The 27586-nt window shown below is 32.1% G+C and overlaps 2 protein-coding genes and 1 long non-coding RNA gene across 4 annotated transcripts; 2 read left to right on the plus strand and 1 right to left on the minus strand.

The window, feature by feature from the left end:
- The first annotated feature begins 10684 nt into the window (after positions 1-10684).
- Positions 10685-20757, plus strand: LOC105327607 (organic cation/carnitine transporter 2). Of its 2 annotated transcripts, XM_066088955.1 has the most exons (12): positions 10685-11573; positions 12652-12849; positions 15189-15286; positions 15396-15607; positions 16414-16644; positions 17092-17294; positions 17779-18066; positions 18276-18410; positions 18552-18637; positions 19015-19135; positions 20395-20467; positions 20557-20757. In XM_066088955.1, exons 2-12 carry the CDS (start codon positions 12791-12793, stop codon positions 20743-20745), a joined length of 1695 nt encoding a protein of 564 aa, XP_065945027.1. In that variant the 5' UTR covers positions 10685-11573; positions 12652-12790; the 3' UTR covers positions 20746-20757. The 2 variants fall into 2 exon arrangements, with proteins under 2 accessions (XP_065945027.1, XP_034326142.2); XM_034470251.2 differs by lacking the exon at positions 10685-11573 and having other exon boundaries at positions 11627-12849.
- A 701-nt stretch (positions 20758-21458) lies between these two features.
- Positions 21459-24322, plus strand: LOC105319330 (uncharacterized). The gene is made up of 4 exons (XR_010715098.1): positions 21459-21570; positions 22920-23061; positions 23442-23568; positions 23704-24322. It is a non-coding gene; the product is annotated as an uncharacterized lncRNA (long non-coding RNA).
- On the minus strand, positions 24026-27555 carry LOC105319329 (purine nucleoside phosphorylase LACC1). The gene is made up of 2 exons (XM_011416831.3): positions 27404-27555; positions 24026-25628 (listed from the first exon to the last, which is right to left on the minus strand). Exon 2 carries the CDS (start codon positions 25620-25622, stop codon positions 24420-24422), a length of 1203 nt encoding a protein of 400 aa, XP_011415133.2. The 5' UTR covers positions 25623-25628; positions 27404-27555; the 3' UTR covers positions 24026-24419.
- Between the last annotated feature and the right edge of the window lie 31 nt (positions 27556-27586).

The raw sequence follows: 27586 nt of genomic DNA on the forward strand, positions 1-27586 counted from the left end.
GCCAGAAAAGCTATTACCTGTGTGGAAGCATTCTCAGGTTGTGTAGATTTAAGTTTGCTCAATTCCCGATCCCCAGGGGTAGTGTGAACCTAAAATGGGGGCCATATTTTTGAATATTAGGAATATATCTTAACCATTTTCTCTACTAAAACTGATCAGCCAGAAAATGTGTAACTTGTGTGGAATCATCTTCAGGTAGTGTAGATTCAAGTTTCTTCAAATCCTGATCCCCAGTGGTAGGGTAGGGCCACAATGGGGGGGGGGGTCGAACTTTTTATGGGAATATATAGAGAAAAATCTTTAAAGATCTTCTCAGAAACCGATCGGTAAGAAAAGCCTCAACTTGTGTGGAAGCATCCTAAGGTAGGGAAGATTCAAGTTTGTTTAAATCATGATCCCTAAAAGTAGGGTTGGGCCCTATTGGGGGGGGGGGTGTAAAGTTTTTATATAGGAATATATAGGGAATTTTTTTTTAAAAATCACATCAAACACAATTTGTCTTTAAAAAATTGAAATTTTAGTGAGTTCAAATAGTGTAGATTAAATTTGTCAAAATCATAATCTTCAGGAGAAGGCCTGGGGTCCAATTTTAAAAAGGAAAAACAATTTTAATTATTTACTCTATTAAAAACTCTAATGTCATTATACGGTATATGATTTTACTTTTTGCACACATTTTGACATATTGTTTATTCTTTAAAATTGTTCAGACTTTAACCTCTTGACAATTCTTGACAATTCTTCAGCCTAATAAGGGGTTTAAAGTTTGTTGTGGGTTTAAAATCCATACACTTGTATAAGAATGATCATCTTCTTGAGCACTGCAATGCTCAATATGTGAAATGACTATAAAATCATTTTATAACAAAGGCTCAATGATAAACACAAGAAAATTTTTATACATTATCTATTATACGACATTGTTGAGATATTTTGTATATGACTCCGTACAGCTAATTTTATTAAGTCTATTGTTTCTCTGGTGAGCGATGTGGCTCATGGGCCTCTTATTCATAATTGAATAATGAAATCAAACAATCAAATGCATTTTTTACAACATTATGAGAGAGTATATGAGTGGATGAACGAGTGGGATGTTTAATATGATAAACTATAATAATAACTAGATACGATCTCGTTGCAAGCAACGAGGAGGTATTCTGTGAGATTTTTTTATAGGTTATATGACCTTGACTTTGGCATATGACCCTTTATCTCCTTATCGGGGCAACAAAAAAACATTTGATGGTTTAATATTGTTAGGAACATCATTCTCAGCAGTCCTGCTATCTCCTCCTTAACAAAGAAAGATATTGAATTTAATTTTTCAGGGATTGTAGATGTGTTTAAAGGCATTTATGGTTGTCTGGCTTCAAAGGCGTCGAAGCTCGCCTGGACCCGAAATTCGAGTTTGAAAAAACGACGTGATTTTGAATGCTTTTCGTTCTTTGTCTCCTTTTCTGAAAATATTTTAACATGATATATATAGCAAATAAAATTCATATTTACAAGAGCTTTCGTTTGATATCAAGGAAAAGGGGCCTGTCCCTCAATTTAGGGGCCAAAAGGGCTCTAAAGTCTTTTTTCCATAGTACTTTACTTCACTTTATTTTGCAAAAGGTTTAAGAAGCAAAAATGTTCATATTTCACTTATAAAACCATACATTTTAAAATTTTTATTATGCGTAACGTAATTAGGGGTTTTAAGGGGCCAGAAATCCAAAACTTCGATCAATTATATCTCAAAAAGGACAAATATTTTGAAAAGCAATATCTATAAAAGATGCTTATAATGATGTTTAAAACAATATTCAATCATAAAAGTTTCGTTATCTGGCCCCAATAATTAGATAAGGGGTCGGCCCCTAAAACGTCCTATCCCAGATAGCTTAAAAACGGCAACAAATTTCTAAACACTTCTTGAACAAAATATGTTTAATATCAAAAGAACTTTCATATCAAGAAAAAGGGACTGGTCCTTCAATTTAGGGACCAAAAGGGCTCTAAAGTCTTTTTTCCATAGCACTTTACTGAGAATTATTTTGTAATATGTTTAAAAAGCGAAAATGTTCAACTTTCACTTATAAAACTATACATTATAATTTTATTTATCATGCGTTACGTAATTAGGAGTTTTCAGGGGCCAGAATTTGAGGAACCAGCCCCCTTTTCTTGATATCAAACGAAAGCTCTTGTAAATATAAATTTTATTTGCTTATATATAATGTTAAAATATTTTCAGGAAATTAGATAAAGAACGAAAACTATTCAAAATCACGTCGTTTTTTCAAATTCGATTTTCGGGTCCAGGCGAGCTTCGACGCCTTTCGTCGCCTTTGAAGCCAGACAACCATAAATGCCTTTAAACACATCTATAATCTTTCGTCTACAATCCCTGAAAATTTAAATTCAATATCTTTTTTCGTTTAGGAGATAGCAGGACAAACCGACCCTCTAAAAATCGCTAAACGTCAATATCCCCCGAACGGAAATGACGTCATCAAAATAAAAAAATTGTACATAAGGTTTTTATCAATATCTACAAGATCTGAAATTTTCACGAAAATCGGTTGAGTCGTTTTTAAGAAATCGCTTGTACAAAAAAGCGTAAGAAAAAAATAATAAAAGGGAAAAAGAAACAAAGCAATAACAATAAGGTCTTCCGTTTCCAACGGAAGACCTTAATAACATGTAATTTGGCTGTTTCCTTTATGTGTCATATCCATTATTAAGAGCCTATATAATGGCTTTAAAGTGATAATACTCAAAAAGTTCATACAAAAAGACATCAGTCTGAATATATAAATATAAGCATTAAATGCTTAATTTTATTCGTGACGCATACTACTTTGATACATGACATTTTTGATTTACAATTTACTATTGTATTGGGATCTGCTATCATAAAAGTTTTTTTTTACAGCTACGGCCGTCGGGGCATCTATCAAGTAGTCCATGCTGCCATTGTCTTCTACAACATATTGGCAACAGCATTTCAGTTACTTATCGGAGTTTTCATTGGTGTTTACAGATTTTTACTTTTATAATTATCGTAAGCATTGATTAATCAATTTTAATTAGTTTTAACGTACAAAAAATTGTTTTTTTTAATCTCCTCAGGGTATAGACCTTCCTTTCAGTGTTCAGCAGTTAGTGCTTTTGAAAATGAAACCTTTACAAGAAACAACTCCTATTATGTTACTTATGACAAATGTCATATGAAAGTGTTGTTTAATGACTCAAGTGAAAACAAAATTACACTAGTCAAAGACAGCACCTGTACTGAAGGATATCAGTACAGCCTTGACAAATACAGTACCTATGTCACAGAGGTAATTTTCAATTCAGTCAGGTTTAATCAAGGATGCACTGTGCCACTTTCCTTTTATTTAAGAACTAATAAACATACTGCACACACGAGTTTATCAGTTATAAATAAAACTAGAGCAAAGCTCGTTGCAAAGCAACGAGTGGGTCTTCCGTTAACGTCGAAAGTAAAGCTAGAAGTTCCTGAAAGAAGCAGAGTTCTGAAACTAATAAACATAAGTAATTAAGACAAATAAACAAAAAATCGAAGAATATTTTTGGTACGAGTTAACAAAATCCGAATGATTCTAAGTACAATTAACAATCCTTATCAATTTGAAGAACGACCTAGCAAATACACATCCGAATGTGTAAAAGGACGATTTAACAATTTATGAATAATTTAAGGTACGACTTAATTTAACTTTGAACAAAAAAATATTTTCTTAACCAAGAATGTGGAATCAAAATTTCTGGAAAAATTAATTTTAAACCCCTATATCTATGTAATGCATCGTCCGATTTTAAAACGGATTTCAGTTTTAAATCATGATTAATAAGCTCTTAGTTTTTGCTTTATGATTAATAACAAATTATCCTAAAAATTAAGTTATTATGAAAAAACTTTGTAGACCTTTCGGCCCCTAATTTGAGGGGTCAGCTCCTTTTTCTTGATATCAAATGAAAAGCCTAAAATAAATCAACATATTTTCTTTAATAAGTATTCAAGAATTGTTAACAGTTCTAAAGATATCGGAACAACTGTGTTTTAGGGGCCGACCCTTAAACTCCTTACCAGGGCCACCAACAAAAAAAATTTAGGTCCCATATTGTTAAAAACATTATTTTGAGAACTTTTCTTCTACAATGCTTTTCAAAATATTTCTCATTTTCTAGATATTTATGATCAGAGTTTTGGACCTCTGGCCCCTTGAAACCCCTAATTACGTAACATATGACTTAGGTATGGTACCGTGTAGATAAACAACTGTACAGTGAACAATTTTGCTTCTATGATAGATAACAAATTATTTTTCAGTAAAGAGTTATTATAAAAAGACTTTAGAACCCTCTTGGCCCCTAGTTTGAGGGACCAGCCCTTATTTCTTGATATCAAATAAAAGGTCTTGTAAATATAAACACATTTTGTTCAACAAGTGTTCAGAAATTGTTGACCGTTCTAAAGATCTGAACAAATGTGTTTTAGGGGCAGACCATTTAACTCCTTACTGGGGTCACCAACAAAAATTATTTAGGTAGCATATTGTTAAGAACATTATTGTAAGCATTTTTTGTTCTACAAAACTTATTAAAATATTTCTCCTTTTCTAGATATTAATGATCAAAGTTTCTGACTTTTTCCCCCTTGAAATCCCTAATTACGTAACATATGACTTTAGTAGGGTGCTGTATAGATAAACAGCTGTGAAATAAACATTTTTGCTTCTATAATTGATAACAAATTATTGGTCAGTAAAAAGTTGTTTAAAAAAGACTTTAGAGCCACCTTGGTCCATCATGTGAGGAGTCAGCTCCTTTTTATTGATATCAAATAAAATCCCGTAAAAATTGAAACAACTTTTGCATTACATGTTTTAACAAAATATGTATACATCAAAAGATATTAAAGAAAATGTGCGAATATTTCGTTAAAAAATTTGGTGCAAATTTTCAGGTTCGGGCGAGCTTCAAGGCCTTGCGCAATTTTCATAATTAGAAGCATGGTGGGACATCTACAGACATTCATCTACAATCCTTAAAAGTTAAGGAGGAGATGCGTGGACAAAATCACTCTTAAAAATTTACAAAATCGTCTATATCTGAAACCGGAAGTCACTTCATCATTTAAAAATTTAATAATCTGTAGCGAATATGATGCTCTATAAGTCCCAAAAATTTGGTAAAAATCTGTTGAATAGTTTTTGAGAAATAACGCTCCAAAAAGTCAGAGAAAGAAAAAAACATAATAATAAAGAAAAAGAAACCGTAGAATAACAAGAGGGTCTTCCGTTTAAAACGGAAGACCCTAATAAACGATACGTTACTATTTTCAGATGGATCTTGTCTGCGACCAAGCGTATCTTGGTGAGCTGGTGCAGACCCTTATCATGGCATTACATTTAGTTGGAGCAGCCTTTTCATCGTCTCTCAGTGATAGATTGGACAGAAAAACTGTTCAATTGACGTCTCATTTATTAACGCTTGCTTCTGGATTTGGTGTGTCCTTTTCACCCAATTACATGGTTCTGGCAATCCTGAAATTTATATTTGGTGTTTTGCAATAGGTATTGCATACTGCATTCAAGTTAATGCCGTGTAAATAGTGTTGGTTGCAGGCATTGCACCGTTTCTTTTTTATGTGAACAAGTCTCTAATGATTTCATGTGTATCAACATTTAACATGTTACAACGCTTTTGGTTGTTTAAGGGTATGGTTTTGTCCAATGCAGTACTGGGATTGGAGTTATTTCCTGAAAATAAACGTTTCTACACAGGAGTAGTAGGACATTTCTTTTGGGCAACGGGATTAGTTCTTATGGCTCCTATAGCATATCTGATGAGACATTACTCCTGGAGATATTTTCAAATAGTTCCGACTTGTTTCTCACTGTTTAGTCTAATCCAGTATTGGTAAGCTTTCTTCCTCTCATTTTCTATACAGGCTTTTAATGAAAGTTAATACTTAACCATGATAGTAAATGTTACATAATTACAGTTGGTATTTATGCAGAGCTTTTCAAACGTGCTAAAATGTATGTGTTTTTATATATTGCTAAGAAATGTGTCTTTTTCAATCCTTATTAAGTCATTTTAATGCAAAACATTAAAGAGTGAAATTACTCCCTTTTTTCTTTAACGTAAGATTTAGATAATAATCACAATGTCAGCTGTAATCAAATCTAGGGTCCAAGACGAATCATTAAGATGGCTGACAGCAAACGGTAAAATGGAAGCCGCTGATAAGGTCATACAAAAAGTAGCACGATGGAATAGGATTAGCTACGAGGATCTTAAGAAAATAGTTGATAAAAGGACGGCTTTCGTCGAACAGAAGACCAATGATGTAGATGCAAAGAAATCGACGGCAGAGGATACAATACCAAGCGAGCTTATTGTGGAAAAATATTCCATTGTTACAATTCTTAAAAATAGAAACATTTTTGTTGATATCAATGGTCATGTGGTTTACATGGTGAGTAAACACTGATTAGATTTACATATGTAATGTATATTACTGATATGTCCTAATTTTTAGCAATGGACAATAATGGGATATGACTTTTACAAAAATCATTTTATACATGTATGAACTAAGTCATATTTATAGATATGAATGACCCTGTAAGTCATTGTATAGCTCCTTTAATTCCGTTGATTAGACACGTTTATAATTACGGTACCAATATGCATTTAGGGTAAACAAATGCCGTAACATATTTTGGACTTACCTTCACATCAAAGTCTTTGGCGGGAGACCGATTTCTTGATTTTTTCCTATCTGCAGTTGTTGAATATATAACAGTGATAGTAGAGCAATTAACATTTTCCGTTTGCCTGAGATAGATAGATGGATGGATAGATGGATGGATGGATGGATGGATGGATGAATGGATGGATGGATGGATGGATGTGCTTATCAAATCTATTTAGATAACGTGGTAAACGGATCTGTATTGCAATCTGTTTCTATAAAATGCTGAACTGTGTAATGTATTCCTGTATTAGGTTTTGGCAAAATGTGGTAACGTTTCATTTTTGTTCCCAGATATCGGTCTTATAAAAAAATTGAAAAAAAATGACATTTGGCATGTCGGCAAAAAATAAGCTTGTTGTATATATCCTATGATATAAATTATAACCTTTGATGAGGTCAATTCATTCCTTTTTAGTGAGAGTATACCGACCAATAATTTATAACAAGATAATGTGACCAAACATATGCTTCGGAAAAACACGATATTTTTAAAATTTGATATTAAAAAAAAAACCCAAATATTATTCTTAATATTCTCCGCAAAATTCTTTTTATCCAGATACCTGTGTTTAACAAATAAGAATTCTGTATGATATTAAAAGTTTTGCTTTCTCCTTAAAATATTATTGATACTTTGAAAAGCAATTTACTAATATCGTGACAGATAGGTAATGTATGGGGCAGGTAAATTTCACACAATATTTTCTTAACATATAGTAGCAGGAGAATGTTGACACTTTTCAGACGGTGATAGCAGTATACAGTTTGCCTCAGTTGTAAGTACATACGTTGGAAAATGGGATCGTTCAGCATTCTTTTCATTTACACACCAGAGTTATATCCAACAAACCTGAGGTACACATACATTTATTGTCAATTAACAAATATAATATTTAATAAAAATGTCTATTTTCTCAAATTTTTCTTTTTACAGATTTAAGAAATATTTAATTTTCAAAAGTTACTAATAACTGAAATATATTTTTCACAAAAAAATGCAGGCATCGGTTATTCTCAAGCATTTTCACGGTTAGGAGTAATCATTTCTCCTTTTGCGAGAACACTGGTATGTAGTTTGTTTTACGCTGATAATCATAAAAAGTGGTATTTATTGAGAATTACTAACAGAACAAATAATATTTGAAATACACTTGATTGTTTTAGACCGAAGAAATTCCTTGGGCTCCAGGAACTATATTTTCCGCAATGTGTTTCATAGTGACATTCATCCTCTTGTTTGTGCCGGAAACACGTGGTGTAGAACTTCCTCAGAATTTAATGGAGGTAAAAGTGTGGTACAGTAAGAATAGTGGCTTACAAAAACGAAACAAAAATGGAAATGATAAAGCTCTAGATATTGTCTAGTTCCGTTGGTTTTGAAAAATAAAAGTATTATACATATATTAATTAAATATTGTTTAAAACCAAGATTGTTTGTAAATTGATACTTAAAGCAAATAACGTTGCCTTAAACTTGTTTTATTTATTTGAGTAATTTTATTTTTATGCACATAAGAGTACGCTACTATGGGTTTTGATTGCATATTCTAGAATTTCCAAGCATAAATTAGAAAATATCAGTCTACCATTGTTTAAACGAATATACATGTATAAGTCATACGCAAAGTGGCAAGATGGAATAAAATTAACTACGATGACCTCAAAATAATTGTTGACAAAAAGATGGCTAGTACAGAACAGAACAAATGGAGACGACAACTGAGATTACTCCACAGGAAAAGCTTGCTGTTATAAAATATTCAATCGTTATTATTCTTAAACACCGACGCATTTTGATAACATCTCTGATCTGATAATGTGGTTAACATGGTAAGTTGACTCTCATCTAAACTTCTCTTATGTGTAAATTCTTTTTCCTTTTTCCCTTGGGTCGCATGCTGAATGACTTTTTCATACTAATTTTTAGACCATAATTAATCACCTAATTGTCTACATACTTTTCGAGGTTTTTTTTCGATTACGACAATGAGCACATGGCGGGAGCTCACGGCAGGTGTAACTGGTCAGCAGAGGATGCTAACTCCTCCTAGACAGCTGAACTTGCCTCTGAGGTTTTCCAGAGAACCGTGAATGCTCTGCTTTCGACTATTGATTGAGTACCGAATTGTCCACGGATTTTTTCCCGTTTTTCCCGATCATGATATTTTCCGCAAATTACATTTTTCCAGATAGTGATATTTTTGCTGATATGACATTGGGCACACGGCGGGTTTGACCGGTTTGCAGAGGATGCTTACTCCTCCTAGGCACCTGATTCTACCACTTTCTTTTTGGAGGTCCGTGTTGCTCTGCTTTGTATTTCGTTGTTGAATTTGTATTTGTAGTTCCGAGTGACTTTTGAATGCCAGAAGATGTCCAATTAACACTCATTGAAACTCTTCGTAAAAAATTTAATTTTGTTCGAGTGGACTTATCCGGGTAAAAATAGATGAGATGTCAATAAAAAAAATCGTGGATTTGTTGTACCTATTTGGTGGGTATGTGTGTTTTCATTTAAAATCATAAAAAATTACGGGATAATAACTCAATACATTACTATTTTAATGGTATTTCCCTAGCTGAAATGGGAATTTCAAAAGAAAATCGAAAAATTTGCAGGTAATAAGCAATTGAAGTTAAAAAAAACATTTGATATTTAATTGTGATATATTCGGTAAAGACTGCAAATGTTATAATGATTGTTAGCATGTAAGCAATGTCACAATATTGACAAATTCGTATTACTAAATTTTTCCTTAAAGTTTAATAATCACAGATTTGTAAATATACAACCAAAAGGATAAAATAAAAAAATAGAAACGTCTGCGGTAAAAGGAATCAGAACTGAAATAAATTTGTGTTCTTTTTAAACGACATTACATGAAACCCATCAGTAAATCAACTCTAACATGCGTTCTTAAATCTTACTTGAGTTGTGAAACCATTTATTTTAAGAAACAGAATAAATTTATGCCTTCTATTTTATCCTGATGCTTTTATCAAATAAACCTTTCACTGTAATACCACAGAATACAGGGAGAGATATAATGCGAGTTTGGGTTTAGTAAAAACAAGTAAGTTAAGAAGAAAATAACAATAGTGTCGATATCCCTATGCTTAATCTTTTTAGTGCATATGCAACATGCATATTCATTCTTAGATAAGGTGGTCTGTGAAGACAATGTATACATTATACATTATATACGGGATACATATTTCCATGATTATTATGCATGTTATATGTAACATTCTTCTTGCATAGTTTATTTTCCATTCATGCAGAAATATGCCACAATTATTTACTACGAAAACACTAGGCAAAAGTGATAACAAATCATAAAGAAAACATTTTCCCATTGAATCCGAAATATAATGAGCGTTTATGAGCAATTGACACTTGCAAAGCTACAAAAGATGACATGTAGTCATCGCTTTATATATATATATATATATATATATATATATATATATATATATATATATATATATATATATATCGTAAAATCCTCTGTCGCTATAATGTGTTTAATCGTTTTCGATAGAAGTTTTGCGTCAATGTATTACTCACAAAGCATCAACGGATAATTATGAAGTGGTTTTGAAAACGTTATAAAAACCTTATAAAACTGTCTTAATCTTACACCCTGATTATAACTTAACAATCATTGCGATATAACCGTGCTGTTGGGTTTCCTTTGCATTATGTATATGCAGAGATAGATAGATAGATAGATAGATAGATAGATAGATAGATAGATAGATAGATAGATAGATAGATAGATAGATAGATAGATAGATAGATAGATAGATAGATAGATGATAGATAGATAGCTAGATAGATAGATGTGTTAGAATTTATATATTTTTTTGGATTTTCAAAATCATGAACAAAACCAAAGTACTAATATGGTTATAAAAACACAAGATAAAATATATTCATTAACACTTCGACCATTTTCATATTTTTGCAAATCATTGCATTTCCATTTGTGTTGTGGACAGGTTTTTTTTTCTTCTAGACAATCTTGAATATACCCATTTTGCAAACTTTTTTGAATCGATTGTTGATTCTTGATTTCAGGTATTCAAATACCTGCTTCTGGCAATTCAAATTTTAAGATTTCTCCGACCATCTCTGCTTATTCTATCGAAGCATTTGGACCCTTTGTGGATTTTCGACATGTGGATGACTGTTTGCATTGATTTGTATTTTTCTTCTTTTACCAGCATATGTTTATGAACACCTTCTGAATCCAGGCATTCATCTTCATCCAACTTAAGTCAGTGTAGTAGATGTTATAACAATGGCTGACAACACAAGAAATTCAACTAAATATCATACCAATGGTGATATAAACTGCAATTTTAGGAAATTTTTCATAGGAATTTCCTGATTTGTATTATAATATTGAGTGGATAATTTGAACATTTCGGAAATATTCTCTGATAATGATTCCCCAGTATTTTTTCGCACAACATTGTCTTAGAGGTAACATTTACGGTAGAACCACCTTATATATGTTTGGATCTGACTAATAGTCAGATCCAAACATATATGAGGAAAGAATACAGGTTTTGGCATGCAGCTTTACTGAGTTAATTTGAGCGGCAAATAAAAAATAAAATATTATGTGTTCTTAATGCACATCTTTTATCAGACAAGAATCTAAATGGTGTAGTAGAAGACATAGAAGGCTGCTGGATGAAAAAGAGACTGAGTACAAAGGGCACTTTATGCTTAACGCAAATTTCCACAAAAATCATGACATCTTACACAGATCTTTCATTACAGGTAAGTGCAATTTCCTTACCAATTGACAGTCATTTGATTAAATGTGAGTAACATTAAGTAATTTGGGAGAGGAAATATTTCCGGACTAAGATTTTTCTCATATAAATCTGATGCGATCTTGCTCTTAAATTTTGGTTCAAAATAACTCCATACCCTTATCTTTTCGGCACTTCCTTTTGTAACATTTGACCAAGAAGCAATATTATGGTCCAGAATTTGATTTCAGATAGATTACCTCTGGTCTGGTTTTTTTGACCAAAAATGTTTGAAGGTGCACTGCCCACCCTTTAAGCACTACAATTTTTCTTGTCTAGGACAAGAATATTTTTAAAGGTCTGATATTACCTTAAACTTTAATCCTCAAACTTTGTTCAATGTTACTGCACACTGTTTAACATAAGTTTCTCTGAGGGCGAGCTATGAACCAAATTAGGCCAAGGGAAGAGAAAGTATGGTGTGGACTAGAGTTTTTCATGAATACAATTAATGATGACCATAAACTTGGTTTAGGTTACTTTCTTACCCTCTAGTTGAAGACACTAGTTCAAAGAAGCATTTTCTTGATTTGGCAAAATACAAATGGTTACGTTTTTATTTGAAAGGCTAAGTGGCCTCAAACTCTAAGTTAAAGAACAACAATAGATATAAGACATGCATTCAGTTATAGCTACCCAATATCTACTCATATATACTAAATTAACTGCCAGTGGATAAAGTTTATTTTTTTCTGTTTTTCAAAATTGTAACTATACTATCTCAATTAAAACTCGCAATGGAACAGTAAAGATTAAGCGACATTAAATGACCTTATTCCTTAAACGAACTGAGGCAGTAGTTTATGTTCTAAAACCATTTGCTTTTCATAGTGCCCAGTTATTTATTGTAGATTTCTTTATTGAACAATTTGAGATACTATGACCTATCATAGTTATTCTATTAAACAGAAGATTGTTTTGTTTTTAGACCTTTAAATGTTTCATTTCGCTTAAATTATGCACTGTTTGTCAGGTGCAGCAGTGCGTTTCATCCTGTCTGCATTTTACCATGCTTCAATGATTTTTTTACCGCACAATTTAAGAGGTAAGCTAATAAAAACATCTAGGACACAGTTTCTCTAGTAAGGTCAGTGCACAGAGAATGAAGACATCACATAGTGTCAATTTCTAAAGGCATCAAACGTCGTGATATTTCTCAATCCTTGGTGATTTTCCTTGGAAATGGATTCGACCGAAAACACAAATAAGCAAACCACAAAGAAACTGGATGACAATTATATGTGAGTTTTTCAGGATTGTTATTATTCGAAATTATACATGACTTTGTAAGAGCAGCATGAGGGTTGATAATATTTTAGCCATTTGATGAAATTAAAGACGATTTATGTTAATGGTGCCAAGTAAAAAAAGTGTTATTCAATTGTTGTTGTTTTTTTTCTTATTTAAAAGATTTTGTATACCTGTTTAGAGAGACATTGTTTTAAGATACATGCTATTTATCGGTAGTGTACGCCAACACAGTAAAAGTAAACGAGTGATATATCTTAAAACATTTTGAATAGTCTCATTAAATATAAATTTACAGGCTGCTTTTTTATTTCTTTTTTTATATTGCTACGGAGTTTCCATTTTGTCATTTTTGTTTGTAAATGTACCTCTATATATTATCAATGTTTTTTCTTAATGAAACCTGTATACGGACACCGAGCTCATCATGTCTGGAAAACTCTTATGAAAATCTCTTTTAATCAAATCTTAACAATTTGATAATCATTTTTTATAGGAGTACCATTCGTTATCGTTTTTTGTTATTAGAATAATGAAATCAATTAATCAATTGCATTGTTCATGAGTATGTTTATCAGATATGTGAGTGAATGAGCGAGTGTGTTGTTAAAACTGATGGGGTCAATGGTTGGAAATAAGTATTCAGAGTTTATATAGGCCTTTAAAACTTAATCTATTATTCAGTCAGATCTATTAAGCTTAATTAATTAAGTACTAAATGGATGCTTAAACGTGATAAAGATTTTGAATAAAAGTAAAATTACTTTTTCGTCCGATTCTTTTTTATATAATTAATCATACATTTTTTTGTTTTTGCTCTTGCATAAAACCATTTATCATAATATTTCGATTGAAAAAAGGAGAACTTGCTTAATCGTGACATGCATCGCAGGTCGATACGATTAATTTCGACTTTGTTTATTTCAATACAGTTCAGTTCAGTTCTTTCTCCTCTTTAGAAAGTGATTGTGACGTCAGGGATCACGTTGGCATTTTAGATTTGTTGTCGTCTGGGTTTGTTTAATTTCAAAAATCACTACAGTAGCAGAATGTTTTATTTGACCTATTTTATGCGTGAAGTTCCTAAAAATCATTTAAAATCCATTCTTAGCTGGTCTCACGAGAAAGTGAAATTGGTAGCAATATGCAATTTACAAGGACTTGTAGGAACGATTCTGACGACAGAAAACTCAATATGTCAAATGGAGCAGTAGTTTGAATTTCTTTCATCGCCCAGACCATGTCGTTAGAGCACGCGGTTCTTGTTGGTGAGGTGCACTTGCTATAATCCATAACTTATATTTCTTGAAAGGTGTTATATTATTTCACATGCTTAGAATGTTATTCATAATCTTTCTGGGTAAATAGGTTGATGTTGAAAGGCATAAAGGTCCTTGAATCACCAAAGAAAGCATTTTATTGAATACATTTAACCAAGACCACAACTATTAATGACATCATGATTTTATATTGCTGTTAGACAAGATTTTTGACAAAGTTTGTGGCACTTTATTTTAAGTCGAGGAAAAGAACTAAATAACATGTTAGTATGACTGTTCAATCTGTGTTTCATATCACTGACTAAGAGCGCATATAATGGTTTCAAAGCGGTAATACATAAATAGTTCATACAAAAAGACATCATTCTGAAAATTTAAACAATAAAATGCTCTCTTTGGTGATTCATTCTGGATATGAAGGTAGCGACATTGCAGAAAAATTACATTACCCGCGTTAGCGGGTTATGTAAAAGAAAATTCTGCACTGTTCGCTACCTCAATTCATAACCTGCATGAATTATCAAAGAACACATTTTATTATTTATATTAACATCTTTCTTTTAACCAATTAATAAATTGATTAAGAAAAGTGAGTAAAATTTACCAAATTACTGATAATGTACAAAAGTATGTTAGCTAAGTGAAACAGCCAAATTGTCTCCTGTGAGGCTTTGAGTCTGACATTATCATAATTAATTCGTGCGGTCAGTGATTTTTCTTAGGTCGCTGTAGGTTTCGACCAATCGATAAACAGGGCGTGTCAATTTCAGTCCTGTCACTTTCTTATCAGTTTCAGCCGCTGTAGATTTCGACCAATCGATAAACGGGGCGTGTTGATTTTCAGTCTGGCTGTTTCTATAGAGCTATGGATTAACTATACGTTTCCGAAAGAAATAGAGGGAATAAAACTTGGCAGATGTAAATATATAAATATAAGCATTAAATGCTTAATTGTATTCGTGATACCTACTACTCTGATGCATGACATTTTTAATTTACAATTTATTATTGTATCGGGATCTGCCATCATGAAAGTTGTTTTTTTTTTACAGTTACGGCCGTTGGGGCATCTATCAAGTAGTCCAAGCTGCCATTGTTTTCTACAACATATTGCCTACAGCATTTCAGTTACTTATCGGAGTTTTCATTGGTCTTCACATAATTTTTACTTTTATAATTCTATTCAGTATTGATCAATCAGTTTTAATCAGTTTTAACGTACAAATAATTGTATTTTTAAAACTTTACATCTCTTTTAGGGTATAGACCTTCCTTCCAGTGTTCAGCAAGCAGTGCTTTCGAAAATGAAACCTTTACAAGAAACAACTCCTATTATGTTACTTATGACAAATGTCATATGAAAGTGTTTTATAATGACTCAAGTCAAAACAGAATTACACTAGTCAAAGACGGTGCATGTACTGAAGGGTATCAGTACAGCCTTGACAAATACAGTACCTATGTCACAGAGGTAATTCTCAATTTATTCAGTCTTAATCAAGGATCCACTGTGACCCTGTTCTTTTATGTGAGAACTAATAAGATATTGCAAACGTGAGTTTATCAGTATTGTGTTGGACAAAAATCGAATAATATGATAATTGATCTCTCGATACGGGATTCAGGATATATTTCAAAACATATTATATTTTTGTAGGATAGTATTCATTACGTAGTTGTTAATAGTCCAGAATTAATTCAGCAAAGAAATATAAGTATAAAAGTTAATGAAATGTTAAATAATATAGTCTGCCTACACAAAAATTTGAAATAATAGTACTGTTTATAGCTTGTCCCGAGATATTTATGCAGCACATTTGGACGATTTTTAATAAAAATGCACATACCTGTGAAAAAAGTGCAATTGAAATAATTGGAAAAGATAATTTCCAAGATAATTTCATTTACACATCATCTTTCACTCGGAAAAATTCACAGGAACGAAATCAAATTCCTTACGGAAATTTATAATGGGGAATTTTTACATCTTTTCTCGAATCGGAATATACTTGGAATACATCGCGCTATTTTTGAACGCTATCATCCGGGCTTGCTGCAATACAAAATCCCCCGTAGACATAACATTTTTTAGCATTGTATTGAAACCTGATAATCTAACAGGGGCGTTTCGACTGAGAAATCTTGAAAAATTTTCATACTTTTGAATAAACATCGTTTTTGAACCATGAGGTATTTATAAATATTAAGCAATTAAGCAAAATGTGAATCCAGGATATCTTGGAACAGAGTATAATAATGATACGTTACTTTTTTCAGATGGATCTTGTCTGCGACCAAGCGTATCTTGGTGAGCTGGTGCAGACCCTTATCATGGCAGGACAGTTGGTTGGAGCAGCCATTGCATCGTCGCTCAGTGATAGATTTGGCAGAAAAACTGTTCTATTGGCATCTCATCTATTAACGTTAGCCTTTGGATTTGGTGTGGCCTTTTCACCCAATTATATGGTTCTGGCAATCCTGAAATTTATACTTGGTGTTTTGCAACAGGTAATGCATACTGCATGCAAGTTAATGTCGTGTAAAAGATTTTGGTTGATTTTGGTTTGATTTTGGCATTGCGCTGTTTTTGTTACTTATATGAACAAGGTGGTATGGGACATCTGTCGATAATAATGTAAATCAAAATACATTATAATTAAAATACTTAAACCGGTTTAAATTCAATTTTACAGTATTTAACCAAAACATACATTAAATTTTAATTGAAAACTTAAGGTAAAATTTTGGAATCCCCAGCGGGGTTCGAATTCATGACTTACAGGTTTGTAGTGAGCACTCTCATCCACTGCGCTACGGTGATTAGTGACAACTTTGGGGCAATTACTTGTTATAAGATTAAATTTGATTTTATTGTTTATTTCGATAAATTGATCGTCACAACATGGAAGTGTCCCATACAACCATAACAAGTTATATCGCATTTGGTTGTTTAAGGGTATGGTTGTGTCCAATGCAGTGCTGGGATTGGAGTTATATCCAGAAAAAACACGTTTCTATGGAGGATCAGTAGGACTTTTCTTTTGGTCAACGGGACTGGTTTTAATGGCTCCTATAGCATATCTGATGAGAAATTACTCATGGAGATATCTTCAAATAGTTCTGACTTGTTTCTCGCTGTTTAGTCTAATCCAATTTTGGTAAGCTTTCTTTCTCTCATTTTCTTTACAGTCTTTCAATACAAGTTTATACTTAACCATGATAGTAACAGAATTACAGTTGGTAATTATGCAGAGCTTTTTCAGACGTCCAAAAATGTGTGTGTGTTTTATATATTGCTGGTGGGTTTTTTTAAATCTCTATTATGTCATTTTAATACAAGACATTAGAGAGTAAAATTAATATTTTTTGCTAATAGTGGAATCATTAGATTTCGTGGTGGCTCAATTTTCGTGGAATTCGTGGGTACCTCTCATCCACGAATTAAAATCCTCCATGAATTAATAAATTAGGGTAATAAAGTCATATTTCTTGTGTATGTTTTAGAGAATACTCGAAATTACATCCCAACGAACCTGTAAAATTTAAGCAAACCACGAAAAATGGCCCCCACGAATTTAAATGATTCCACAGTATAAGATTTATTTAAATAATGATTACGATGTCAACTGTAATCAAATCTAGGGTCCAAGACGAATCATTAAGGTGGCTGGCAGCAAACGGTAAAATGGAAGCCGCGGATAAGGTCATACAAAAAGTGGCTAGATGGAATAAAATTAATTACGAGGATCTTAAGAAAATAGTTGATAAAAGGATGGCTGTCTTCGAAAAGGAGACCGATGATGTAGATGCAAACAAACCGACGGCAGAGGATACAATACCAAGGGAGCTAATTGTGGAAAAATATTCCATTTTTACAATTCTTAAGAATAGAAACATTTTGTTGATATCTATGGTCATGTGGTTTACATGGTGAGTGAACACTGATAAAAATTTGTAATGTATATTACTGATACTGTCACAATTTTTAGCAGTAGACAATAATGGGAAATTATTTTCACAGATATAATTTTACATTAAGTCATAATCTATAAATATGAATGACACTGTAAGTCATTGCGTAGCTCTTTTTACTCCTTTGATTAGACACGTTTATAATTATGGCACTATTATGCATTTAGGGTGACCAATACCGTAACCTATTTTGGACTGACCTTGACATCAACGTCTTTGGCGGGGGACCGATTTCTTAATTTTTTCCTGTCTTCAGTTGTTGAATATATAGCAGTGATAGTAGAGCATTTAACATTACTTTAGTAAGTGATTTTCGGATTGACTAAGATAGATAGACGGATAGATGGATGGATGAATGAATGGGTGTACGTATCTGTACTGCAGTATGTTACTATTATAATAATACGTTTAACTTTGTAATGATGGCGATTTCATCATTTTAGCCTTGGTAGAAGAACAAATACAATCGTATTTCATGCTGTTTGCGGGGTGTCATTAGCTTTAGCTACTTTATTGAATCATTTTTCAGGTATGTATTAGGATTTGGCATAATGTGGTTTCTTTTTTTTTTGTTCCCAGATATCGGTCATATTTGAAAAAGGAATTTATAGTAAGATCATATGACAAATTATGTGCTTTGGAAAAAGACGATATCATAATAATTTGATGATATTTTTAAAAAAAAAGTACTAATATTCTACGCTAAATTCTTTATATCCGCATACCTGTGTTTAACAAATAACAATTCTATATGAAATTAAAAGTTTCGCTCTCTCTTTTAAAATATTATTGATACTTTGAAAAGCAATTTACTAATAATGGATGGAGGTTAATGTAAGGGGCAGGTTAATATCACACAATATTTTCTAAACATATAGTAGCAGGGAAATGTTGATATTTTTCCAGATGGTGATAGCAGTATACAGTTGGCCTCAGTTGTGAGTACATTTGTTGGAAAATCGGCCATTACAGGATCGTTCAGCATTCTCTTCATTTACACTCCAGAGTTATATCCAACAAACCTGAGGTACATATACATTTATTGTCTATTAACAAAATTGATATAATATATAATAAAAACGTCATAGAGTATGCAAGTTTAAGAACTGCAATTACAACCAGACTGCATACACAAGATATATAATTACCAAACTTACAGAACACAATACTATATGGACCAATTATATCTAATCATATTCTATTGTTTATTAATACTTGTAAAGGTTATAAACCCATGTACAATATACTATTAGACAAAAAAGAGAAATATGTACATCTATATCAAAATGGAGAGAAAAGGGTTACAACTATTCACAAACTTCTTGGAATAAAATTTTTGAATTCCCTTTTAAGTGTACACAGGAATCAAAACTATATTGGCTGCAAGATCAAATACTTCATAGGATTGTCCCTACAAATAAATATCTTTTAAATATAAAAAAAGCAGAGTCTGCTGTTTGCACCTTTTGTAAAACAGATGAAGAAAGTATTAGTCATTTATTTTATGAATGTACATATGTAATATAGTAAAAGAATTTTGTTGTGATGTTGAAGAGTGGATTTTTACACAGCTTGAAATCTCGATTACATCTGATATTCAATCAGTTCTTTTTGGAAAATATAAAAATAAAGAAAGTTATAATTTTTTTAACCTGATAGCTCCTATTGTGAAGCATTATGTTTTTTCATGTAAATATAAAAGTAATCCGATGCCAAATATAGATGCCTTGAAAAAGGTCATAACAGAAAGAATCTTAACTGAAAAATATTTACTGTTGAAAGGATGTAAATATAAGGAATACCTACGCCACTGGCAGAATATCTGTGAAAAATTGTAGTTATATAGACAAGTTTAATTTTTCTGGTTTTTTGTTTTTTTGTTTTTTTGATCTCTGTGAACCCTCATATCATTTCAATTGTCCTCAGTATAGCATAGTCTATACATGTATTTTAATCCACCGGCATAATATCTCTCTCTCTCTCTCTCTCTCTCTCTCTCTCTCTCTCTCTCTCTCTCTCTCTCTCTCTCTCTCTCTCTCTCAAAATCAACTTCACTTCATATGAAATATACAAAATTGTACTATTAAGTAGATATAGCCTAAAGACTATGTAATTTGTTTCTACAAATGTTCCAATCACCTATTATGTCATATATGTACATATGCTGTGAAATGAAAAATCCCAATTTAACAAATGTCTCTTTCCTCAAATTTTTCTTTGTACAGATTTACGAAATGTTCAATTTTCAAAATTTACTAAGAACTGAAATGTCTTTTCTCTCATAAGAAATGCAGGCATCGGGTTTTCTTCAGCATTTTCACGGTTAGGAGCTATCATTTCTCCTTTTGCGGGAACACTGGTATGTAGTCTGTTTCATGCTGATTGTCTTACAAAATTTATGGAGAATAACAGAACAAATAACATCTGGTGTATACTTCATTCTTTTAGGCCGAAGAAATTCCTTGGGCTCCAGGAACTATATTTTCCGCAATGTGTTTCATAGTGACATTCATCATCTTGTTTGTGCCGGAAACACGTGGTGTAGAACTTCCTCAGAATCTACTGGAGGTAAAAGTGTGGTACAGTAAGAATAGTGGCCTACAAAATCAAAATAAAATTGAAACTACAAAGCTCTAGATTTTGTCTACTTCTGTGTGTTTTGAAAAATAAAAGCATTGTACATACATTGTTTAGAACCAAGATTTTTTGTAAATTGATATTTAAGACAAATAAACGTTGCCATAAACTTGTTGTAGTTTTATTTGAGTATTTTTTTTATTTGTTTGTACGTGAAAGTACGCTCTTCTGGGTTTTAAATGCATATTCTAGACTTTCCAAGCATAAATTAGAAAAATATCAGTGTACCATTGTTTTAAAGGACAGTACCTATTTACTATCATAAAAATATCGGTTTGATTTACATTAAACTAAATAAAATTCTCAATAATAATTTGAGACATCAACAAAACCCATCATCTCAGGAAATTCTAGTTAAAATTTATCCGATATTGAAGTCTTCTGCCTAATATTTGCTTACAAGAACAAGTACAATCATTTAAACATTTAATAGAAATGAAATAAATAATCACACATTGATTTTGATTTGTGACCTTTCAAAATGTATATCTACATCGGGTTATTTTCTTTAGAAGAAGTATGAGAATGAAATGTGCATACCAATTAGTTCCAAATACACTAAAGCGTTTTTCGACATGTTCAGAACTTTCTGTCGCATACGAAGGACTTCCCAGATACTGAAACTACTTGACGAAAAGAACAATAATTTAAACAGGAGAAAACTAACTAATGAATGGATGTTTGTTTACACTATCCAATGTCGCGCTTAAGTGTGTAAATTCAATAGGTATGTATATAAAGAGGAGTGTTCTCCCGTCGCATGGCTGACAAAACACGGAAGCTACTTGAGATACAAATGGTGTAGGTGATTTTTTCATCGTCATGGTAAGTTCAATTGTTTTATTTTTCCTACAGTATTGATTGTAATGAAAACTGTAAAATGCAGCTTATAACCCAGTTACGTGATATTATATAATTACATGACAAATTGTACGAAAAGGTCGATATGAATACCTCCTCTCAATATACAATGTACATGTTCTTGAAATGTAACTAATTGGAATAGATTTTGTTAAACATCCAGCAAAGATATTTGTTCATAACACTGAGGCGTCGACCGCGTTTTGACCATGGGTTTCGAGTTTGGGCTATCGTTCAGATTAGGGTTACTTGTACTGTACCAGCACTTTTTAGGCTCAAATTAATAGGGATTTTTTAGTTGTTTTTTTTAATTTTGTATCGGAATGACTGGCCCACAGGAAAGAGCTCTGTCATTCAGTCAACTGAATATAACATTAAATATCAAGAAAGTTGACTGAACAGCAAAATTATATATATATTTATATAACAGTTTTGAAATAAAAAATATCTTACATGTGGAAGAAAAATCAATTTAAAGGTCTTATTTTTTAATTTATTTGTATGTTGTGGTTAATGAAATGTATCATTACGTTATGAGTGAAAATGACTTTTTTGACGTTTTTGGCGTTGGTTTCTGGCGTTAACACCAACACCGTGCGCGACGTTGTTATATTATATACACAATGATTACAATCGAGCATCCACCTACTTTTCTTCAGTATGATTTTCTATATAGATTTTATTCCGTTGTACCGTAGGTGAACGTTGCCATCCTGTTGGAGCTTTTATGACATTATGATAAAATGAAGCTTTTTAGGAGTATGTTATACGAATTAAAAGAAAAGAAAAAGTAAAAATCGTACGTCGTTGAAATGTTTTACACAGAATGATGCGATCCGCAGGGTTATTTTTCTTAATTTTTGCATGAATCCATCACATCAATCAACATTTGTAATGCTCCAAACATGTAGCAGAATTTGGTGATTTTTTGAGATGGAGCCCAACTGAAAAAAGACAGTAAAATTTAGGTTTTTTTATATTAGGTAGAAAATTATATTTCTAGTCACATATTACAATGTAAGGAAAATAGCTATAGTATTATTTTTTAAATCTGCGTGGAAGTGCGAAAAATGACAATTGCCTAATTCCTATAGTAAATATACCTGTATTTTGGGATGGCTTATAAAAAGAACCAGATGATCGATTTTCTTTAAATTTCGCAAATATACTAATGTTTGTGTAAATTACACATGGTTAAACAAATAAAAAGCTTTGCTATTGTAGTCTTTTTCGCAAAAAAACCCGCCAAAACAAATTGACATCATTAATTGAATCGTATAAATTCGGTTGATTATGGCTTTCTTTCTTTTCAGGCTGGACAATATTTCGATATTTCAGACGAAGTACTACAAATGCATAAAGAAATTAAAGAGAAAGGGAAATATAATTACATGATATGTAAGATTAATCGTGAACGGCTGGTGATTGAACATATTGAACAACTCTACGACTTAGGTACGTTGTATTCAGTCTTATTGAGTTAACGTAGGAATGATATATATATATATATATATATATATATATATATATATATATATATATATATATATATATATATATATTGCCTGCAACTGTAGGCTATTTGTTTTAGGTAAATAATTGTTAAAATTATTTGATATTCAAATAAGAAAATTTGATATTCAGTTTGAAGTGGGGAGCAAAGTAAGATTATTAGTACTGTAGTCTCACTTATTTTTTTAATATCAATCATTAGTTTAAAAAAATTAAACTAACAATTAATTAGTCAATTATTTAGTATTACATATCTCAACAAGTAAATCAGCTTTTTTACGTCATCGATAAAAGTAAGTTGTGGTTACATATATATTTCATAGAAGGAAATCAGCCTTACCAAGACTTCCTGAGAACTTTATCGGCCAAACAGGAATTTAGATACGGATTTGTCAGCTACAACTTAAACAAAGACAATAACCTCTTACGGAAAACTGTGGGAGTCATGTGGCAAGGAAACGCATTTTTCAAAGATGTTCCATTAATGATTTTATATTATAAATAAGATTTGTAAAATCTAAGAAAATATATAATCATTTTATGAGCGTATGTTCGATTATATCTTAGGTTCACTTTTTGTCTAAGGTTACCAACATTTCAGATGAAGAAGAAATTCGAACAAGCCGCATCAACTCTCAAAGACGTTCTTTCTGCGGATTTATTCCTGGAAGCCATCACAGAACTAAGTCTTAGTAGCATATGCATTGAATCCGGTTTTAGAAAATTCGGTGAATGAGTAAATGATTAATTTAGTTGTGTTCAATCAAATTGTTGAATAGGTTTTTATCTCAGTTTCATGAAGCTGTTGCATGTATTTCCTGTTTAAAAAGTTAAGATTGTAGAATCTTACCTGCAAAATTAAAGCCGCCACCAACAGACTCAAATTGGAATTTAAAAGACTTTTATAAAATTGTTTTTTTGGAAAATGTTTATTAATAAATCCATAATTAACTTATGAATCATGAAGACTACATTAGGTCTTTTAAACAGCTGAATATAACTGTATAAAATAAAATATGTAAAACGTTAATCATAATAGCACTTATCAAAAATATACGTTTATCTAGCCATTGATTTTTTTCTACAATGTTATTTTAAATATGCTTCTGAATACAACATAGCTAAGGTTATGTCAGTGCATGTACATGCATGATAACATACATTATGTAATTTGAAGGATTATAACAATAAACATGAAAACGAATCTTTCTCTGTTGGAATATAAAAACCAAAAATGTGTTGCACATTTTTTCAAAATTCTAAAAGACACTGTTACATTAGTCAGTATTTCAACTAAATCTTTAGTTTGACCTTAGTCCAATGAAACCAATCTGGTTTCCGAATGGCCGCCCGTCTCTTCGATAAGAGTAGAGCTGATTCGGGTTCTCCACCGTACATGGGCAAGTGGTCGTGTCATCAATGTGTTCCGGCAGAACACCTTCTTCTTCTAACAGAGTACGAATAGCAAGCTTAAGATCTATCGTGGGATTTCCATCCAAGCCTTTGTGAAGGACACATTGAGGGTTGATGTCCTCAAATTGTTGGATGTCGTCTTTACCAAACTCAAAACAGTTCTTGCAAATTGATGGCCCCATTACAACTACTATATCTTCTAGTTTACTTCCAAACTTCCCGTGCATACTTCTCACTGTCACTGATGGGATCTTTGCTACTGTGCCTTTCCACCCTGAATGAATGGCAGCAAAGACGTGTTGTATTGGGTCTGCAAAGAGGATGATAACGCAGTCTGCGCCAGGGGCTGCGCATGTGACGTTCGATTTATTGCTGATTACGCCATCATAGCCTCCATCAGGAGGATCTGTTCCTATTTCATAAACCGTATTCCCATGAACGGCTTTTGCAATGTAAAGTGTCTCTACGTCAAATCCCGCTTTAGATGCAAGACGACGCCTGTTTTCTTCTATCAAAACTAGTGGGTCTCGTTTGGCCGTCGTATAAAGCACGTTTAAAGATTTCATACCAGGAATGGAAGAAAGACCCCCTGTTCTTGTGCTAAATCCATGATAAAACAAGTCATCAGGTATCAGGGTTGACCGAAGTATTTTCACCTCGTCTGAAGCCTTCAGTTTTCTTAGATAGTCTTTGACCTTTTGAGTAATGCTCACCAGCGTTTCGCTCTTCGAACTCTTGTCTTCACCGATCGACATAATGCTCCACTGCACTGCTGGTGTGAACATGACCTGACACAAAAAAGTTATCTCTTGCTTACGCTTACAGATAACCTTAATTTCTGGACACATAACTTCGTCAAGCTTGTCTTTAGCTGCATGAAACCCAGAAATAAAGTCTTGGTCTGATATTTCTATAACTTTTTCTGTGAACTTGCCTCTGGACATGTTTGAAATGAAATCTGGGACGGTGTCTGAAGTTAACAAGATGCAAACATCTACATTCACGCTTTGCCCCTCGTCCAAAACACGAGCAACTTGCTCGCTGTCCTTCTCAGCGAAATCGTCTGACAACAACACTACTCCCAAAGTCATGGTGCCCTGTAAAAAAATGTGTATGAAAAAAAAAATAAACGTACATGTAAAACATCGTGTTTCAATGGTTTTTCATTAAACTACAAATATCATATTGTAAAATATTAATTATGTACAGTGTAACAAAGAAATAAAGCGTCGTCGGAATATAAATTCATGTTGCTTAGTGACGTGATCAAATCCTGTACTTATCTATAAATCATGCCCAAAGTTAACGTTTTCTCAATAGATTTTTTTCTCGCACCAACCAGTCATATATACCAGTTATTGCTTTAAAGGGGCGTGGTCGTGATTTGGGTCAAAAATTATTTTTCTAATTTTAATGTTCCCAATGCTTCCGTAAGGCCTTTTTAAAAGGCAATCAAAATTTTAGTGTCATTTGTTGAGTCATAACTTTCAATTATTTGCTATGTAAACAAAGCTTTTGTTTACATTTTGAATGTTGAAGTGAAACTTCCAGTTTCAGATCTTTAATGAATGTTTTTAACGTTAAAAAACTGTTTATTTATACTTAAAAAGAACTAAAAGATAGACAAATCACATTGAAAAAGATTTTTACTAGTACATGTATATTAATTTAACCCATGTAAATATAAACAGGGCGCGAGCCTTGTTTACATGACAAAAAATCTTGCTTACAACTCGGCAACTGACTCTCAAATTCCATTTGATCGTTATAAATGCATTCCTAAAACATTGCACATGTAATTAATAAAAAAAAAGATAGAATTTGAGCAAAAGCTTTTAAGTGAAACTTGGTATTTATAATCGAAGTTCACGTTTGAAATGAATAATTTCATTAATAAAAATAAATATTTATAAGATTAACGGACAGTCATACATGTGTAACGTATTACGTTTTTGTTTTACTTGCGACAAATTCGTAAGAAATTTCAGTCATATGAAATAATTTTGAATAACCACTAACGAAGAGGATTCATATATATATAAACCATTAACTAAATTAAATTCATTTTCATTTTTATTTCTTTAATCATAATTTTTCTGTCACCAAATTGAAAATTTAATTAGTCAATGATTAATTGGCATGTATTTATAGATCCTCTGTTAAAAGTACAGCTTTTCTTTAAAACCATTTTCCCCCCTTTATCATACATGTAAGTCTTGATCGTCTTTTAAGAAAAAAATATAAAATTACTTTTAATTGTTACTGACCAAAGTTAAAGTATGCAGTTCTACACGATATATATCTGCTTTTGAGTAGTTACAGAGAGTGAAACGGTGTCGTAATATTCTCGGTATGATGTACAGCTATTTAGTCCATGAATTATTTTCGTGATCGAATCAATTATATTAGTTAAAACTTAAACCTTTTTTTTTTTTACAAAGAGAGACATATACATGTATTTATAAATGCTATATAATGGCTGATTCTTTTTTCTATATAATATTAGACTGGGTACATATCAGCCAAGAATAGCTGCATATGCCTTTAAATATATATAATCCGCAATTAATGCTCATGTACAATCTATAAAATTTAATGATCGATATATACCCATGCAGAGATGTATAATTATAAAACCATGCTTTAAATTCTTCACACTGGGATCACATAGTTCACCAAAATTTGAATTTTACAGAGAGGGTCCGACCCATCCCATACACAGCTCCAAATGTACTGCATGTGTATATATAATCATATACATCATCATCAGGTAGCCTGCACGTACATATGTATAGCTATACTGTACAGTAGTATTGGCAGTACTGAAATACATTTCATGCAATAATTTCAATACATGTGGAAAGTTTCAGACCTTTGATATTGTATACTCCTAAATTTAGGATTTTCCCTTGGGTAGTTACCCGAAAACGTACGATCAATTTAAACTGAAGTGAAAGTATATCAACTTCGAACAGCAGAAGGGAAGTCCCTTATTATGCAATGTCGTACTCGATTCGCAACATTTGTAGATATTATTGATTTTTATCTACCCTTA

This window comes from Magallana gigas, chromosome 6, assembly GCF_963853765.1.
Source record: "Magallana gigas chromosome 6, xbMagGiga1.1, whole genome shotgun sequence".
Taxonomy (NCBI): Eukaryota; Metazoa; Mollusca; class Bivalvia; order Ostreida; family Ostreidae; genus Magallana; species Magallana gigas.